The sequence below is a fragment of the Centrocercus urophasianus genome, unplaced genomic scaffold, assembly GCF_019232065.1.
Source record: "Centrocercus urophasianus isolate 14NV4802_14NV808 unplaced genomic scaffold, USGS_Curo_1.0 seq_14, whole genome shotgun sequence".
Taxonomy (NCBI): Eukaryota; Metazoa; Chordata; class Aves; order Galliformes; family Phasianidae; genus Centrocercus; species Centrocercus urophasianus.
In genome coordinates this window covers 36,900,624-36,919,361 of record NW_024884586.1, presented here as the reverse complement: position 1 = coordinate 36,919,361, position 18,738 = coordinate 36,900,624, and the positions used below count along the sequence as shown (strand labels likewise).

Here is an 18,738-nt window from a genome sequence, read left to right as displayed (position 1 = left end):
TCGGCCCGACCCCGCTCGGTTCGCTGGCGGAGCAGCGCTACACACGCACCTGTTGGCCGACACCAACACCGAGCCCCGAGGAGCGGCCGTCGCCCGCCCCGTCCGACCCGCACCGCCACGCGGCGGGGAGAAGCCGCTCGCCGGCACTCACCGATCGTGGAAACGACGGTGCCCACGAAGTAGAAAGCGCCGGTGAAGTCCCAGCGGGGCCGGATGTCATCGACGCGGATGCCGGCCACGCTCGCCTCCTCGTACTCGCGGAGGAAGTCGCGGAGCTCGGCGCGGCTGAGGTTGTGGCGGCGGGTGAAGTTCTGCAGCCGCTCCTCCCAGCGCTGCTTGGCCCGCCGCTCGCCGGGCAGCTCGATGGCCGAGAAGACGGCCGCGCCGCACAGCATGTACAGCGCGATCAGCACCGCCAGCAGCAGGAACCGCGCATTGTCCGCGTTCAGTCGCCCCGCGCCCGAGCAGCAGCAGCCGCCGCCGCCGCACGCCATCCTCCGCCCCGCGGCACCGCGCCGCTACGTCGGGGCCCTCCCGCCGCCAGGCATCGCGGCGCCGCCCGCACCTCGCAGCCCCTCAGCGCCGCACGGGCCGCGGCGAGTTTCATATCCCCTTCGTTCCCCCGCCCCGAGTGCGTCGGAGAGGGGCGCAGGGACACCGCCAAGCGCCTCCTGCCCGCCCGCCCGCCGCTAGCCTGACGAGGGGGCGGCGGCACCGCGCTCGCCCCGCCGCCTCGGTCCCCGCTCTCTACGAGGCGCCCCTGAGAGAAACTCCCTTCGGCCGACGCCCACACGCGGCCGAGCCGGCACCTGTCGCTGCCCCGCGGCCTCCGGCCCGCAGGGGGGCGGCCTCCCCGCCCCGCCGCTGCCTGGCTGAGGGCTCTGGCAGCTGTCAGGAGCCCGCGGATGTGAGTGCTCTGGCGGGCGCCGTGCAGTGCCGCAGCACCTCGGGGCTGCTACAGGAACCCGAACTTGGCGTCCTCGTGCCGTGAGAGCACGAAACAGTACTGCACGTTGCCGAAAGAGGGCGCCTCTGTCGTTACAGGTTCTCTCCTCAGCAACTTCTCTGCGCTTTCCCGCGCCCTGCCTTCGAGGGAGCCGTGTGTGGAACACAGACGCGGATCTTCAACTCGAGTGCAGAGCAGAGTTGTGTTATTTTCGGTGTCGGAGCGCTCACGATCAAAACCTGTAGAAATAAGCACGGTGCTGAATCCTACCTCAGAACGGTGGGGTGTCGGCATTCAGCTCTGCAGAACATACTTGTATAGTACCACATTTTCTCTCCAGTGAAAGACGTGATGCGCGTATTTTGTTTTAGAAAGTAGATTAGCGAGATATTACTACCTGCCAGTCTTTGCCCCCCCCGCCTTTCCCACTAATTACGTTGCAGCACAAGTGCGATAGGAATTCAGATATGGGTTGTTCCACAACTCCCTTAACAACAGGCAGTGGCACACCTGCTGTAAGCTGCATCCCGGCTCAGGGCCTGGGCTGCGTTTGCACCTTGGGCCTGGGTCCTGGTTTTTGAGAGAGGAGCCACACTGCACCACACACCAACAGCTGAGGATGAGGGAGATCCAAACTTCCTCTTTGTTTTTCCAATGTGTTGTCGCTCATAGGCAACATGTAACTCATTATATTGCAGGGTTGTTTTTTTTCCCCTCTTCATTAGTCTTCAGAGCACACTGGCATTTGGCAGTTAAAATTAGTTGTGATGCTAGAAGACAATAAACAGCTAAAAAGAGGAAGACTAAACACCAGATTTACCCAACTGTACCAAGTGCAAAAGGTAACCACATGCATCTGTAGGAAATGCCACTGTACCTTTAATATTATTGACAGTTTTTCTTAGAGGAAAATAAGTTTATTGCCCTGCTCTGCCAGTCACAAAGCAGATAGCCCAGCATCAGTGCTGTCCTAGCAGGGGAAGCAGAATGGACTGAGCATCCCATTTCTATCCACCATTTTCTGAGGTAGCTTGAATAAGCACAGTAGGAGCAACAAGCCTTTACCTGCTCATACTCATAGTATCAACTGACCAAAGGAACAGGAAGAACAATCACAAAGAATGATCCACTGCCATGTTAGTGTTGTGTTGGCCTTCTGGGTACAGAGATCATTACATTCATACAAGTAGAGAACACATGGCATATTTCTGAGAGACAATGAAGTGTACTACTATCACTGGGCATCAAAAATAGCAAGTTTTGTCAAATCTAATAAAAACGTGAAATCTTCACTAAATTAAAGTATTACAAAGGTTGTGTGGTGATTTAATCTCTTGAGAGAGCAGCCTTTTTAAGGATTTTCTTTCTACTTGGGACTGAGCAAATATGGGGCTTCAGGACTGGAACCCTGAAGTGGAAAATGAAAAGATGGATAACAGATACCACAAGTAGGACACCTTTTATTGTTTTAAGCTCCTTTTCTTCTTTTACATTCATTTTTTAAATTAAGGTGCTTTTATTTTAAACAACAATTTCTTGTAAAAAAAAAATAATAAGGCACTCTCCCCATTGGTGGAAAAATTTGAGTAGAATAGGAACAGTGTAAAGATGCAGTTGGTCATGCAGTTGCTCACCTTGAGTGTTTAAGCACAGTTGAATTAAAAAATACAATGTATTCACTGGCATAAGCTATCTTTTAGCTTCAGAAAAAAATAAAAAACAAGATGAAACATCTTGATGATAATTAGATTAACCCCAAGCCCAAATTAACATGCTGAGAGACTGAAGTGATTAAGTTAAGTATACCCATTTGTGGTATCGCTGTCAGGAAATGTGCTACGTTTGCCTTACACACCTCAGCACCACCAACACAGTTTCACTGTGTTTACCTGTGCAGGCTTTTAGAGATAAAATCAATCGGTGGAGTGAGGTTTATTATAATTGTAAATAGTAGAAGAAAAAAAAAAACAAACAAAAAGCCCAAGGTATTTACTTGGTCTGTTGATATTGTTAAATGATAAGACTCAGACAGAGATTTGGTTTCTGTATCTCACTGATAGTGGCAATATTTTTTAACTAAGCATCACATTCAGAAGTTATAAGCTTAACTAAAATGCACTGCTTCTCTTTGGAGAAGCTGTACAAGAGCTGCAGCTTACTCCTGTGCAATTTTTATATGTAATGAAGTACCTTGCTAGGGAAGTAAAGCAAATAGTCCTCCCTCCGCTACTTCTGAGGCTGAGCAAAACTTATTTCAAAACTTCATAACCTTGACATTAACAAAAAATCTGAAACTAAAGAAAGCCTTCATAAATATGTGACACTGGCATAAAGTAGGCTAAACATTTCAATATGCCTGTTGCATTGCTAAGTTTCAAAGAGATTGCATCTCTGGGGGAGTCCTACTGAACATGATATCACTTCTTGCCTTTACCTACCTATTCGTATCTTTCACAAAGCAGATGCTTAGCAGCAAATATGACAACCTGGTTGTACAAAAAGAATTTCAGAAATGAGAAATGTGACTACATCATCCGTCTTTTTAAAATCAGTTACTAAAATGGAAGGATAATCATATTTTAGACTTAGAGAAGATAATCTTTCATTTGTGCTTAGAGCTATAGCAGATATTTTCATTTGAATATTACCTCTTGGTACAGAGGATGTGAGGCAGAGTCGGGACTCAATAGGCCTCACAAGAGATTCCTGAAGAGCCCTTCTCAAGAACAACTAGACCTTTTTTGGAAGCTGCTTCACAGTTGCTTACTTACCCACTTCCTAGTAATAGCCTTAGTAGAAAGGAAAGAAGGCAGAATTCAGTAAAAATAATAAAAAGCCACTACATGTTACAATTATTTCTGCAAGAAGAGCAACATGTGGTCACACAAGGTGTCACAAGAAGGATGCATGCTTCCACAGAGGATTTTTCAGAAAGTACAGACTGTTTTGTTATTCTGCAGAACATTGTCGCACTGTAATAGCTTACGTACACGTGTTATATAGGTTATAAAAGAAAGCACCAAACAAATCACCTCAACTTTACTCTTTCCAACTTCAAGAGAACAGAAGGAAAGTCACAAGGAGAGAGCACGATGCATGCAGTTAGTGCCAAAACTTTGTGCATTTCAGTACAGTCAGAACTTCACAAAGCAGGATACTGTTTTAAGAACCATAGGAGCAAGAGTTACTACGAAAGTATTTGAAAGAAAAGGGCAATTTAAAAGAAATTAGATTTAGGCAACTAGTCAACATATAATGCCCAGAGATCATGTAAAAATCACTAAAAAGATTCCCAGATTGCTCTTGAAATCATGTACAGTGGTGATTTGCATGTTAAGGAAGAAACCTCTTCATACAAAACAACTTCCATATAGTCAGAACAGAGTCAGAGCATTAGTAGAATCAATTTTGATAAATGAAGCAGAAGACCCAATATATTACAGGAGGAGAAAAAAAGCCAGGAGGATAAGACCTGTACATTAAAATAGAGAATTATTTCTGATTGTACTCATCTCCTTTCAACACTTTCTGCATTTTCACTATGTTTTCTGCTTTTGCCCTTCATTTATAATTGGTCAGAATAAAAGAAATTCTATTGTAAAGAGAAGTAGTGGTGTGACTAATGCCATCTTTTGCCTAAAATTCTGACAGTTTCGGTCACAGTGATTAATCCTACAACTGTAAAATCTCATCGATTTCTTTAATGCAAATAGGATTACAGTATTACAGAGAACAGTAACAGTACCCAGCCAAACTTAGTTACATATGTCAGGTGCTGTTTTAGCTTGGGCTAATTTGTTTTCTCCTTTCCTTCATCCATAGCATCACCTCCTGAATATTAGCGCCCCAACTTTGTTCAGACAATGCTGAAATCCAGTCTTCTAGATAAAAATGATGATTTGCAGTTCAGCTACTTACTAGATTAAAGAGAATCTGATGTGAAAGCAGCAAAATTGTGGGAAAAAATACATGAAACAAACAATTAGGGTGATAGGAAAAATGGAATTTTATAGCACTCTGTCAAAATGGAATCTTAAGAGAACAATAAACGTTCTCAAGTTTGTTCTGATTGATCAGTATTTTCTGGCTAAAGGTGTTTTCAAAAGTTTTCTGTTCACTTCTAACATGTCATCCATCAAGTCCATACGTGTTTGGGATGCACAGGACTGGTTGCAAAAGCACACGACTACCTTGACACACTTTCTTCAAAACAAGTTTTACCTATTGTTCTGGGAGAGTGAAAGTTAAAATCAAATTACATGCATATGCGTCAACTGAGCTCAAACTCTACTTGGAACATTAAACCACATACTGGTAAGCAAACCAACTCTTTTGTACAAGTCTGCCACCCAGCAGTGCCTCAGATAGCATACTTTAACTGTTTTCTCCCCCTCCTACCCTCCAGCTTCCTCCTCCAGCCTAGTTGCTATGCCCAAGGCCTTGCTCATACAATGAGGTGCAATGAACCATGCCCTTGGCGCAGGGCTGCTAACAATTAAGGTATCACAAGATACAGGTAAGGACCCGTCTCTGGTTGCTTTGGATAACAGCCACACGATAAAAAGATTTCATGAGTTTTCTAACAGAACGGATCACTTTGCTCCCATTGAAGGGCTTCAGAGTGATCTTCTGATACTGGATTAGATGAGCCCTGGAAAGCTGAAGTTGAAACATGCCGAGTTCCTAGAGTTCCTAAGATAGCAAAGCAGCAGCACTTCATAGCATTTGCTATATGCCTTTGTAGAAACACACCTTACTTTATGATAACTCTTGAATGAAACAGACATTAGGCAAACACTGGGGAGCAGCACACCTCCCATTGTAGCCCACATCACCCTGGAGAATGATAATACAAAATGAAAGAGACAACAGTGGAACTGCTACCTAGTCAGATCATTTAAAATCAAAAGGGAATAATAAACGAAATAGTGCACAGTGAAGTAAGATTTTGGGGCTGCAGGACCATAACATATTTAAGACTACTTTTGAGCACCCAAGCTTGCTTAAATTAGTGTTTTTGACTGCACTTGTGTCTGCAAATGGAAGAAACCAAAAAACCCACAAGATTAGTAAATAACTGATGTGACATGCTGCAAGAAGCCAAACCCATTAGTAGTAGAGCTTGCACTAGAAGTGATGGTTAATAAAGCAAGTGTATACTCTTGGAAGATGGAACAAAAGACAGAACAAAGGATACATAAACAAGGTTGACTTTATTTAAACTTAACACAATTTTTTTTAAGAGGTGCTGAGGCCAACTGGTAGACTCTCAAAACAATAACATTTAAGTCCACTACTGCTAAAAATACTGAGAGAATCTCTGAGAACAGTCTGCTTTCAGTCTTGAAAAGTATACTGGAAAGAGAACTAATGAGAAGACATACAAAAAGTTACTTTTAAAAATGCAGTTACAAGTTCATTTATTGTTATGAATTCTTCAAGAATCTCCCCATTATCAACATTTACCTTTCAACTTCAACATAGCCTTTTTAGCAGACATTACAGCTTTAAGAAAGAAATAAGCAGTCTTGCATAAGTCTTGCAGGCTCAGTGTCAGCAAGTGAAACATCACAAAACACTGGAAACATTCATGATGGAACCCACATATTTCCATGCGTATCAGGGGCACTAGTGTAAGGAATATTCCAAATCCATGGTTGATCTGTAAACCAAAACAAGAAACATACTTGTGACAAATTCACTCACTAAATGCAAAATTTTGACCTGCCTCTTCATCTCTTCCCTTTGTAAGATAGAAGAGATAAAAGTTCCCATGCAGATTTTCAACTTACCAATTCATTTATTTTTTAAAAAAGGAAGTAAGATTTAATTTTTGATACCTAAAAATAACCCTGCATGAACTCTAAAATGTTCAAGTTTACTCCTCACTTTTTAAAACGTTACATCTACAGATGAGCAACAGGTTTGGAGCAGACTGTTCCCACTCTCCACTTCTCAAAATACAGGAGCTACTCCAAATCCTGGGAAGGAAGAATTCAGGAAGGAAAAGCAGCAAAGCAGCAGGAGACAATCCTTTAGCTCTGCAGCCTGCTGTAGGCTCTTCTTCCTCCCATGTACACGTCGCAGAAAAGCCGCTGATCTCTGGTGTGAGGCTATTATTCTACTTCTCTCAGGCTACTTTTACTAAAATAGAGCAATCTCCTCTTTCCTTTCAGAATGACTTTTCTCCTCAAATAATCTTACATAATCCTAGCCTGTTTTTCTTAGAAATCTGATATTTTATGTGTGAAACTATTGGTGAAACAAATTACAATATAGTTATTTTTAACATCAGGTAAGATTTAATTTTTTTTTTAATATCACTTAATAGGAGCAACAGCAACAAGAGAAAGACAATGACCACATACACAAACGCCATAGGACCCTATTTCCTTACTGATGTATATTCACAAGCTTTTCAAAGTTTTCAATTCCAAGCTTTTGAAAATTAAATCTGCTGATTTTCTGAAGAAAAAAACAAAAAAGATGAACTATTCCCTATTTATAGCCTCACTATGCATTTTTCAAGTGTGCTCAAAACACTCATCTTTCATAACTCTGACATCTAGTCTTTTACTTCTGCTTCATTGTCTCAACTACCCCTTACTGGAATTACTGTCTAACCCAGTGTAGCTTTTCCTTGGATCATTAACAAAGCAGCAGAACTCTGACACTACAGCTAGCTCACAATTAAACAAATGTGGCATTTCTACCCCACTGCTACTCCCAGATTACCTGAAATCTCAGACCATGCACTATTTCAGTTATATTTGGGCAGACTACTGAAGATTCTCTCACAACTGAATAAACTATAACAGTTCAAAGATAGAAGGGCCCTGAAGAAAAAAACAATTTTCTCCAAGTACATCTAATTAATACCTTAATGGGGGGGGGGGCGGGCTCCACTTTGAGTCAATGCTACAGAATCTGAAATGATGAGCTGGCAATGGTACAATAAGATTGTTTTGCTGTTGCAGGTTTTCATTAAGTGATATTAAAAAAAATTAAATCTTACCTGATGTTAAAAATACAGGACTTTGCAAATACAGTATATTGTGTAGGTCAATAGCATGTACGCAAGCCATCTTAAAACTTCATGTTCTCAGGCGTGTGACAGATGGCAGTACAGTATGTACAGCCAAATCCAGAAAGTCTGTGAATTAAAGGAACTTACAATTGAATAAAGTATAAAAATACAATTAAAGCATCTTTGTTATTCTTTCCTGAGAGTTTAAAGTGTCATACAAGTGTCTTTTGCAGTGCAAATGGAGATCTGGATGAGTTATCCCTTGTTGATTTCTCAACACAGAATGGATACTTATATCCTCTTTCACAATTTCACAAGATCTCCAGTTAGAAAATTCATTTTGGAGAAATAAGTGGTCACACATAGAGAAAGGTGATTCTACAGTCAAGGTTTTCAACTCTTCAAACTGTGCCATCTACATACACATTCTAGTAACAGCAAACTTAATCCCTTCTTGCAGAAAATGACAATTTATTTTAGCCTCTCTTTTCTGTCCCTCTTTTTGTTGTTGTTGTTGTTGAGGGGAGCAGGACATGATACTTTAAAACAATTTTTCTTGTCCTCTCAGTTCCTCTCAATTAAAAAAAAATTGTACCTGAGAGGTCTCAGTAAAGGGAAAAAGGCAGACCAGGCATACATGTTGGATATATTTCCAATATTTCCAAAGAACAGAATTCTGATTGCCAGGACTATGAGCACTCAATGAGGAAAACAAAAACAACCAACTCTCACTCCAACAAGTCTTACAAAGTTGCAGAAACCAGAGATGAACCTTTGAATTTATGCCTGAATGGATGAACTCTACAGACTGAGTTGACTTCCTAAGGCTCTCAAGATAATTTGGACATTAAATCTTAGTTTTACACAAAGACAATCTTTGGTCAGTTCACTCAAAGATTCCCATACTAACTGATCATTACATGGGAAACAAGATGCAATGACAGTGAGCAGTAGCTTTTACCAGGAGTTTGTTGTATTAATGAAGTAGACAATATACATTAATTCAAATATTGATGAACAACAGACAGTGGCCACAGTCAGACTGTAGGCTTACCTGTCAATTGTACTAAGTAGCCTCCAGATTCAAAGATCTTTTCCTTTAGTATCACTTATGTTCTCATCACAACCACTATGAATTCATACTTGCGTGAGAGGGAAGATAAGAAACTGGACACAGCAGTAGTCAAGCTGCATCAAAACATCCCTAGTACTAAGTAGCTCTAAGATTTATTAATCTCACGCACTCATTACAGAAATCTAGCAAAACAGCAATACAGAAAAGTGTTTTGGAAATGTTTTGCCCTAAAAAACAACAAGCCCCAAACAAGTGGAAAGTAGAACCACTAAAGCAGAAAACTAATCACACAAACATATCTGGAAAGTGCAATTCACTAAGAAGCGAAGCAGATAAGATAGCAAAAATATACAGCAACTCGCTATAGCATGAAGTAAACCAGATTCCCTGATTCATTGGGTTAGTTCACCATACAATCATTACTTCCTGTTAATTTCTATATAAAAAAATTCTATGTAGTTAAATCAAGTTGCTACGTGACATGAAAAATATTTCTGATATGTTTTCCCTCAGAGATGCCATCTTACAAACTCCTCACTTCAGAAGAACTACACTGCTACCAGCTACATTAAATAGCGTTATATTTTATTCCGTGTTTATTATGATCAAATGAAAGATCAACACAAGCAGGTGTAATTTAACTGCAGATCAATTATAAAGTGCACCTATGTGCAAGCTTGAAGTACAACTGAAAATTAAGAGAAAGCAACAGGAAAATTTCACGTGTGCACCACTGAGGTAATACACTGCAATTACTCCATCGGCAATATCTTAAGCCACATCAGCACATACTTCAGTGACCTATGATGACATTTCAGTGAAGAATCAACTATTTCTCTGAAAGAGCAGGGCAAGGCAAAACAAGAAGATATCTTCCTCACAATGATCTCAAATTACACTGTTCAAATTACTAAAAGAAGAGCAAGAATGTTTTCAAGATCGTTTCTCTAAGAAATCTTTTTTGTGCTATGCCTAAGTTTCAGTTTTAGAATGAAGTCTGCTGTCTAACTAACAAGGCAAGCCAGATCTATGTGACACAATAGACGAGGGGAAAAGGACAGACACCAGATCATTGTGTTATGAACACAAAATTTTAAAAGATTGTGGATCAAGACTAAAATTATGGATGAAACCAGATAGATAATTTGCATCATTTACTGATGAGATCATCACTGTATCTTGTGAGAAATATTTTATTGCTTTTCAGGATTTTTGATGAATTTACTACAGTGTAAGAATTCCCACATTGGAAGCCAGGTCCTATCTGATGAACACCCATTAATATAACAAAGTCATTCTGACAGAATGACAAAGAAGGACCACTATAAATAGATTATTTCCACACACTAAGGGACTGCTTTTCTTTCACTGTTATGTAATTATACACTACAATTCTGTATCACTAAGCATATCTCATTCAAGACTGGAATTTCTACAAACAGGAAAAAAAGACTGCATTCTGGTATTGCTATCTTCTACTTTGAGCTTTATATGGCAAACAAATGGCTCTGCTCCTCACCATCTGCTTACTATGCTTCCCGTTTCTTTTCTTTCCTGCTCCTAACAGGAGTCTTCTGATTCTATGAAAGCTATGTATGATTTGCTTTCCCATGCTTAGACAATCTGAGTTCATGGAAAAACCCCTGGAGCCTTTTCTCTTTCAATTACAGGGATCAGTCAATATGGCTTCTTTATGGAAAGGATAATTACTTGCATTTCTGCTTCTCAAGACTTCATTAAAATAAATCTACGCTACTCTCTGGAGACTTAGGGAGTTGATAACTGCATTGTTACTGGCTGATTATTTCATGAGTCCATCCCTAATATAGAAATTCTTTACACATTTTTTCCACCAAGAGGCTGAGGAACTGAAACAGAATATTCGGGAAAAATGTGGGAAGCTATAGGCTGCTGACTCTGCTTCGACTGCCAAAGCCCAGACAACTTGAGTTCTATCCATCTATTTCACAGGAGAATGCTGAAACTCAGAAGCTGGATTACAGACAAGCAAATTCACTAAAGATTTTTTTTTCCATGCAGGAAATGAAAAATTATTCAGGAAAAAAAAGCCTCTATATTCATATGAAAGACACATGAGGATCACTAACACCTTAGATTGAATGCAGGGACTTAAAAATATACAACCACATTTTTGTCAAAAGAAGATTGCACGTTACATGCATTTGAGAATATACATATGGGCTCATTTTTAAAAATCTTAGCTTTAAAATTTCCAAAGTTTCAGCATGGCATTAGTTATTCATCAGGTACAGCTGCATATGCATCCCCAAGCACAACAAATTGCAACTGGCACTATCTAAAAATTTTTCCGTAAGCATTGATGTTCACTGCATTTAATGGAACATCAGCTAATATCTAATCACACAATTAGGAAGAGTCGAAAGTCAGGACAGTAATAGTTACAATACATAAAATATTCTTTCTCTTTTGCTAGCAAGTAACTCAGGCACAATTCATCACCCCTCTCTGACATTGATATTTAAATGTGTTCTATACTAGATGAAACAGTAGCAAGTAGATTGTACTATAATTTCTTCAGTAAGCCAGTAGTTTCTCCACTAGGAAAGACAGAGTAACATTTAAGAATAGCTTTAAGTGTAAAAGAATGAAGGAAGCTCATAAAACAGATACATTATCTTTGCAAGTTCCAAAGTAACATGCACCACATTCCTGCAAATCGTAACTATAGTAAGTCCTGGGGAATCTAGGTGAAAAGATGCAAGATCTCCCAGTGCAGGTATGATTGCCACTACCAACATGAGAAAAGATGAATTCATAACCTAGATAACAATACAGAAAAATAAGAACCAAAATATTAAGTTCTTTTCTTAAAACAGAATGTAGGAGTGCTACCATTTCAAATGCGAAGTCAAGCTGCCATAATGTTAAAATAAAGCTTTGGAACATACCTCCATTAAAACCAACTTAAAGTTACTCAGATGAGCTTACTGCTTATATGATATGCTATTTGTCTTCCAAAGCCACATCTTACCTTTGCTTCCATACTGTTCTGGAGGCAGATCAAATGGTACAGGAAAAGATGTTGCTGAATCTTTACCTTCTGAAAGCATTTTCCCTTTCACATGGAAGTAACCGTTGTCCAATCCCTACAATAGATAGGAAACAAAAAAAACCATTGCTTTTTAGGAGACAAACCCAAGACAAACCCAATTTACAGTAGATTTCTCAATAGCAGAACTTACTTTAAGAAACAAAGTTTTGCCTCTGTTACTGACATAACATGCTTACTAGAGCACCTTCTTTTCATAAGAATTCAGCTGCTCTTACCACTACAATTGCAGGCTTTTTTTTTTTTTTTTTTTTTAAATAGAATTGGCCTGGCCCCAAAGGTATTCAAATTGGATATACTCCACATTCTCAGCTGCTTTCACATCCACCAACTTATTTCCACATTCAGCAGGTAAATAGAGTTGTGACTTTATTTGTGAACAATTCTATCCAAATTCCTTTCCTAGTACATCACAGGCAGCAGCACACCTGAGTGGAGGAATATCTTGTTGTACTAAGTAATTCCATTTTATTCACATAACACTGTTGGCTGAACTGACAGCTCCACCTACACACAGTATTCTTTTTAAACAATACCAAACTTTTACTTCATCAAGAATTAGTGCTGTAAAAACAGAAAATAAGGATTTGAAGAGACCTCTAGAGATTATTGAGTCCAACTCCCCTGCTAAAACAGGCTCCTTATGGAAGGTTACACAGCTAAGCATCCAGACAGGTCTTGAATCTCTCTAGAGAAGGAGACCACAACACCTCTCTGGGCAGCCCGTTCCAGCATTCCGTCACAATGACAGTAAAGAAGTTATTCCCTGTTTTAGTATGGAACTTTCTGAGTTCCAGTTTCTGCCTGCTGCCCCTTGTTCTGTTGTTGCTTGACACTGAAAAGAGTCTGTCCCCATCAACGTGACCCCAACACTTTACAGATTTAGAGGAAGCAACACTAATATGACCACACAGAGCACAGAAGACAAAGTAGCTTTACACCTTCTCAACTAATATTCAAGAAACACAGCAGTAGAGAAAAGGGAGAGCTACCAAAGACAACATCAAGCTACATCACAGCAGTTCTGGCAATTCAGTCCAAAACACTCCCTGGGAGTACAGAAGCTTATTTTACTTCATGACTGAAAATAACAGGAAAACTCTAGTTATAAAGCGTATAGTCAATGAATATAAAGATGTTAGAATTATGAAATAAACAAGAGAGTTTGACAGAGCAGATTATAACAACAGAATAGACAGAAAGCTTACCCTCGTCCTGGGCTTGCTGCAAAACTCCAGAGGAGGGATCTCCAGAAGAGATCCTTCCTGCTGGTAGCCAGCTCTTAAATGGGGTCTAGGAGAGGTGAAGCCAGGCTCCACCCCTTCCAGCAGCACAGCTGAATTGCTTTCACCTGTGCTCCCATGGCTGGCTCATTGCTCACCTCAGGTGATCAATCAGAGATTTAGGCCATGATTCAGCAGTTCCCATACATGAAGAAATACTGTATATTACTTCAAGGACTAGATTTAAAACCCACTGTTTTTCCAACAAAAGGACAGAAGAAAAAAATAAACAATGACCACATGAACCAAGATCTGTTTTGAACTTACATTTCTTACACCTTTCAGGTCAGTGGAATTTTGATAAAATTCTTTAAAACTAACCTACAGCCTTTTGTAGAGATTAGTCTCCTCATATCAAGCAGTCCATTCAAAGTATACCAACACACAGGTACATTAAGGTTTTTAAAACTTTACAAATGAGGACTTGAAATTGAATAATTAAACATGAAATCCAGAGTGAGTTAGAAAAAAAAAAATGCAACAATTGTACACCTTTACCACCAATGATCCCAGAGTCACTCAGGGATTGACAGAAACTTCATATAAAAATGTAAATAGTCACGTAGCTACACTTGTGCATGTAGTGGAAAGAACATGAAGTAGACAATGCTATAGGTCAAAGCACAGGAATTGTATAAGTGGAGCCATGGTGGTGGAGAAAGCTTTTTTCCACATCCCACAGTAGTTCTGCTTCATTAAGTGAGGAAGCTGGGTAAGGTGCATCCCTAGACACCATAAATAAGTTAACATTCTAATTGCAAACTACAACAGGGAAAGCAAGTCTCACAGAAGCCAGCTGCCTGTGAGCTTTTTTCTCTTCTTCCACACGGAGATGACAGAACTGTGGAATGGCAGACAGTGCTTCCCTGGTGTATCAAGTTGATTCTCCTACTCTACAATAAACTTTATATACGTGTCAGATGAAGAGCACTGAAGTTAAACCCTTGTCTGACACCACCTTAATTTAGAATTTTTAGTAATCTTTGCTACCAAAGAATACAGTGTACAAGAACAACTACTTCTACATGTATAGTCACTAATCTCTATCAGTGTAACTCAAGAATCAGTAACAAATGCCACATCTATTCCTCTATGAAGTGTGGTGTATTGGGTGCTTCTTACACAGCATAAGAGAAAACACACCACAGAATGTACATTATTCAGATTCTAGCATATTTTTAGTCCTTTTTTTTTTTTAATCTTTCCTCCCTCCACCCCCCAAAAGAAATAAATATTTGTTTCTGCTTTATTTCTTCTACAACCCCCCTTTGTCCTGTTATTACTTCAGCATACATCTTTATCTTCTCAGATTTTGTTCTACACCTCCATTGTCTTCTTTCTTGTTCCATTTCCAGTCACCAGATAAATTTTCCCCTCCTCTAAGCCTTATTTCTCTGATGCTGTCCCACATCATCAGTGGACTTCATTTCAGAATTGCTTTCTTCAGCCATCAAGATTTAACCCACAGAAGTGTTCCATTCAGAAAACACTGAACAAAATTTTATTTACAAGTTTTCCTCAAAAACGTCCTGGAATGAAAGTCTAGGTTATAGAATACATTCTTACATTCAGGCTCTCTGAGGAGATTCTCTGAGGAGATTCACTTGTTTTCAAAAATAGCTCTCATGTCCATCTTCACAGAAGAGCACACAGAAATTGACACTGTTCACACTTTTTTCTGTTTTGAGCATTTCCTGGATGCTGACAGCTCCCACCACCGTTTCCCAAAAACAAATCAGCAAGATCTTGAAGAAAAAGAAAAAAAACAAAGAAAAAAACACCACTGCCTTCTACATTTTGCTTCTCAGACAAATCCTGTTCTTCCAGAACTTTTCTTCTACAGCAAGATTTTGTTCTTTGACATGTATGCTCACAGCAGTAAATTTTGAAATGCTAACAGATACATTTCTCAGTTGGCAAAGTACGTATTTTTGTACTTACAAAATTTAAGATACAGTCATGCATTTTATTACAACCTTAACATCATATGTTGTTAAAGTAGGCATTAGTAGGAAGAATGGGAAAAGGGAGAATGAAGTAGAATAGTTTTAAAAGTTTTTGCTACTCAAACAGAAGATAGATCAGAGATTATAAAAAACAACACACAAGACAAGGTAAAATTGCTAACCCTACTGAAGTGGGAATAAACACTAATGTATTTAGACACTACTGAAGTAACTTCTGCTAGAGACTGCTGATGATTCTACTGTCTTTATTACTTGGATGATTATGGGACTACTTTTTCCCCATATAGGTAAAAATAGAAGAGCCATCTTTCTGGCAGAAATGCTTAAAAACTCACACTAGTCTGGGCAGTAAAGAATTAGGAATACGAAGAAGCTTTACAGTAATGTAATTCTCTGGCCAGAACACACGGAAATCTTTTCTCAATACTGAAGTACATTTATTCAACTGTGCCATAGCTTATTTATTCCCAATAGCCCTAAAATGAAATTCAGGTACCTACATCCAAAGCTCCTTTGCTTGCAAAACATGGTTTTGTCTTTACAACTTCTGAATTTGAAAACCTTATAACAGTTCTACAAACACTCTGAGCAAGGTTTAATGCCCTTAAGTTCACATACAATGTGAGTGAACCAATATTTTATATTTATTTCTGCCCACAATCAATTATACAAAGTGCAACTTTACTCTTCAGTTTATCTGGATGCAGCTGAAGTAGCATTACGTTGATCTGCGAGTCAGTTCTAAGTTACAACTGAAATTGCTTCAGTTAACCTTGAATTCAGCAAAAATGACCGACAGCTATCAAATCCATTTTCAGCTCAATCCTCTCCCCACAAACAACTACGAAACAGCCAATATTTACCATCAATAAGGCATTTCAGAATCCAAAGTGCTATTTCTAGATGCCTGTGCTAATTATTCATTTACAACTGTGGCATCCAGTACCACAAGACAGCAGTAATGGGTAACCTTCCTGTTTAATAGCAACTACTATAATTGAATTTATATTTCCAGCAGCTCACTGGCTAGTATCACATTCTTCAACAGGCCATTCAAAAGATTTAAGAATTCCACAAACATTTTTATACTATTCTATGAGTCTAGCTCAGTTTTATCTTACAACCTTACCAGATACAAGGAACGACTGCAGAAAGTTCTACTTTCCCCAGTTTTTTAGACAAACTATTTACTAAAATTATAAGTATTCTGGGAGTGTCTAATTAAATTATTACTTCAACATTCTTTCCAGAACAACTCCATACTGTAAGGCGATGGGTTCTGTCAATATATTTTACATATTAAAGGTGTAATTTATCTCAACCTTTGGAAAGGAATCCCCAGGAGCTGAAGGAACAAGCTTGAAAATGAGTGACAAAGATGATGTAAGAGGTGAGAAAAGGAGATAAAGACAAATGCTGTTCCAGTACCAGGATACAGCCATTCTGTAAACGTTGCTTTTTAATCAAGAGAAGATTTTGATCTAATGTCAGCATCCACTGATTTTTCACTGAACACTAAAACTGTAAGTGATGACAGCTGCAGCGGTGTTGAGAGCAACTACCAACATATTTGATAGCCTACATTAGCACACCAGGCTGAGACCCAGCCTCAAAGCATAAGTTTTGAAAGCATTTAAACAAACAAACAAGACACCAGAAAAACTAGCATTCAAATGATGGCAAGAGAGAAGTGATCTACTTCTGAATCTGTATTCAGCAGAAAACAGAATCACACAATTGCAGGGTTAGAAAGGTCCTCAAGAGATCGTTACGTCCACCCCCTGCTAAAGGAGTTTTTAAGATTAAGAATATTACATTTGTGCTAGGCAAGCCTTAACTTCTATCAAAATCAGTAACTAAAATTAAACTACACTTAACAGCCAGAAGAAACAGAACTATCAGGAATCAGCAGCATTAAAACAGCATTGCAACAGCTAGCGTTTTGAGACTCTAGAGATGCAGGAATGCTTTTGTTCTGTTTCAAAGCACTTAATCCAGTTTGTGTTGCACATATTTCTAGTGGTAAATAAACTTTAAAACAATACTGTTTTCTGTAAATGTCTTAATCTATTTCTACCCCTGACACTTTCATTTAGACTACTGTAGTACATAATATATTAAGACCATACTGAACCAATAGAAGTCTTCACAACAAACTAAGTTACCTAAAGAATGCTTTTTAATGCAGTTAACTCTGCTTAACTTGTAAAACTACTGTATGTATGCACTCTGCAGTGTAACTTACATACATGCAATTATCTGATACTCAAATACAAGTGTAGATATTTATCCCTATGATAGAGAAATACGTATAAATATTTGTCTCTGCAGGTATTTCCCAGTAAAAACAGGAAAAACTGCTGCAATTAAGTTGTGTTCTGAGGTCTGAAACTCAAACATGAAACTGTTCCACAAAGGCTGATGAATTTTAGTACAGCCACCTGTACATTTGCACATTTGCATGTTTTCTGTAAAACAAATAGGAAAAAAATTGAAAGGTCTGTAGAGAAAGCACTAATTAGGTTGCATGAAGAATCTTTATATTGCATATATTTTAATCACACTATTAACACAAAATCAACTTCAAAATGAAGAGAAATTAAATGTTTGCTTCTTGTTTATACAATTTGTCAGTCTTGGATGAACAATTTTGTTCAACAAGTTAGCAAGAAAGACTAACTTACTACACAGCATTCTGTAAAAAGCACAGCAAGCTAAGCAGTCTTAATGAGTGAGAAGAACATTGATAACATCAGTGTGCCACAGATTTATATCTGCATCTTATGTGCACTTTTTCCTCACTCAAATAGCATAGAAGAAAAAACAAACAAAAAGAACAGAAAAGCAATAAGAATGATCAGTGCTCCACTCAAGAAAGCAATTGAACAGGTTTAGGACTGTTGAGCCTAGAAAAACGAAGACTGTCTACAGAAAGAGCAGCATAGAAAAGGTGAATAGGGATCAAGTCTTTATTGCCTCTTCCAATACAAGAAGGGTAAGCCATCAAATGAAACCAAGGTTTCAAAATGCACGCTTCATATGACGTTGTTAAACTCAGCCAGGCATGCTGTGAATGCTAGATGATTACAGCATTTATAAAGAAGTTGTTACATAGTCTCTAGCTCAAGAAATCTTTAGAGATGCTATTATGTACATGCATGCCCATTGCACTCTTCCCCATAAGCACCTGCTTTTGGCCACTGAGTTTCCAAACGTATTTTTGATAAGACAAAGCCATTCGCCTTCTACTCCTCCAGCAGCTATCTTAGAGTCAGCAGTGCGGGGAAAGGGAAAGACTAAGGGGCTTGGCTATACAGTATACAGGCATAGTAGCTTTTCTACAGCCAAC

The 18,738-nt window shown here is 39.2% G+C and overlaps 2 protein-coding genes across 5 annotated transcripts in view; both read right to left on the bottom strand.

The window, feature by feature from the left end:
* Positions 1 to 494, bottom strand: part of KCNK13 (potassium two pore domain channel subfamily K member 13) — a 59,405-nt gene extending 58,911 nt beyond the window's left edge. Inside the window, exon 1 of the mRNA XM_042814870.1 lies at positions 152 to 494. Within this exon, the coding sequence (XP_042670804.1) occupies positions 152 to 494 (343 nt within the window). The remainder of the gene's footprint in view (positions 1 to 151) is intronic.
* A 5,646-nt stretch (positions 495 to 6,140) lies between these two features.
* TDP1 (tyrosyl-DNA phosphodiesterase 1) overlaps positions 6,141 to 18,738 on the bottom strand; it is a 34,912-nt gene continuing 22,314 nt past the window's right edge. For 3 of the 4 annotated variants that reach the window (XM_042814169.1, XM_042814170.1, XM_042814171.1), the window contains exons 15-16: positions 12,062 to 12,176; positions 6,141 to 6,608 (exon numbers count right to left, since the gene is read on the bottom strand). In XM_042814169.1, the coding sequence (XP_042670103.1) occupies positions 6,535 to 6,608; positions 12,062 to 12,176 (189 nt within the window). In that variant the 3' untranslated portion in view covers positions 6,141 to 6,534. Of the gene's footprint in view, positions 6,609 to 12,061; positions 12,177 to 14,988; positions 15,168 to 18,738 lie in introns of those variants that run through there. The other variant, XM_042814172.1, reaches the window with a different exon arrangement.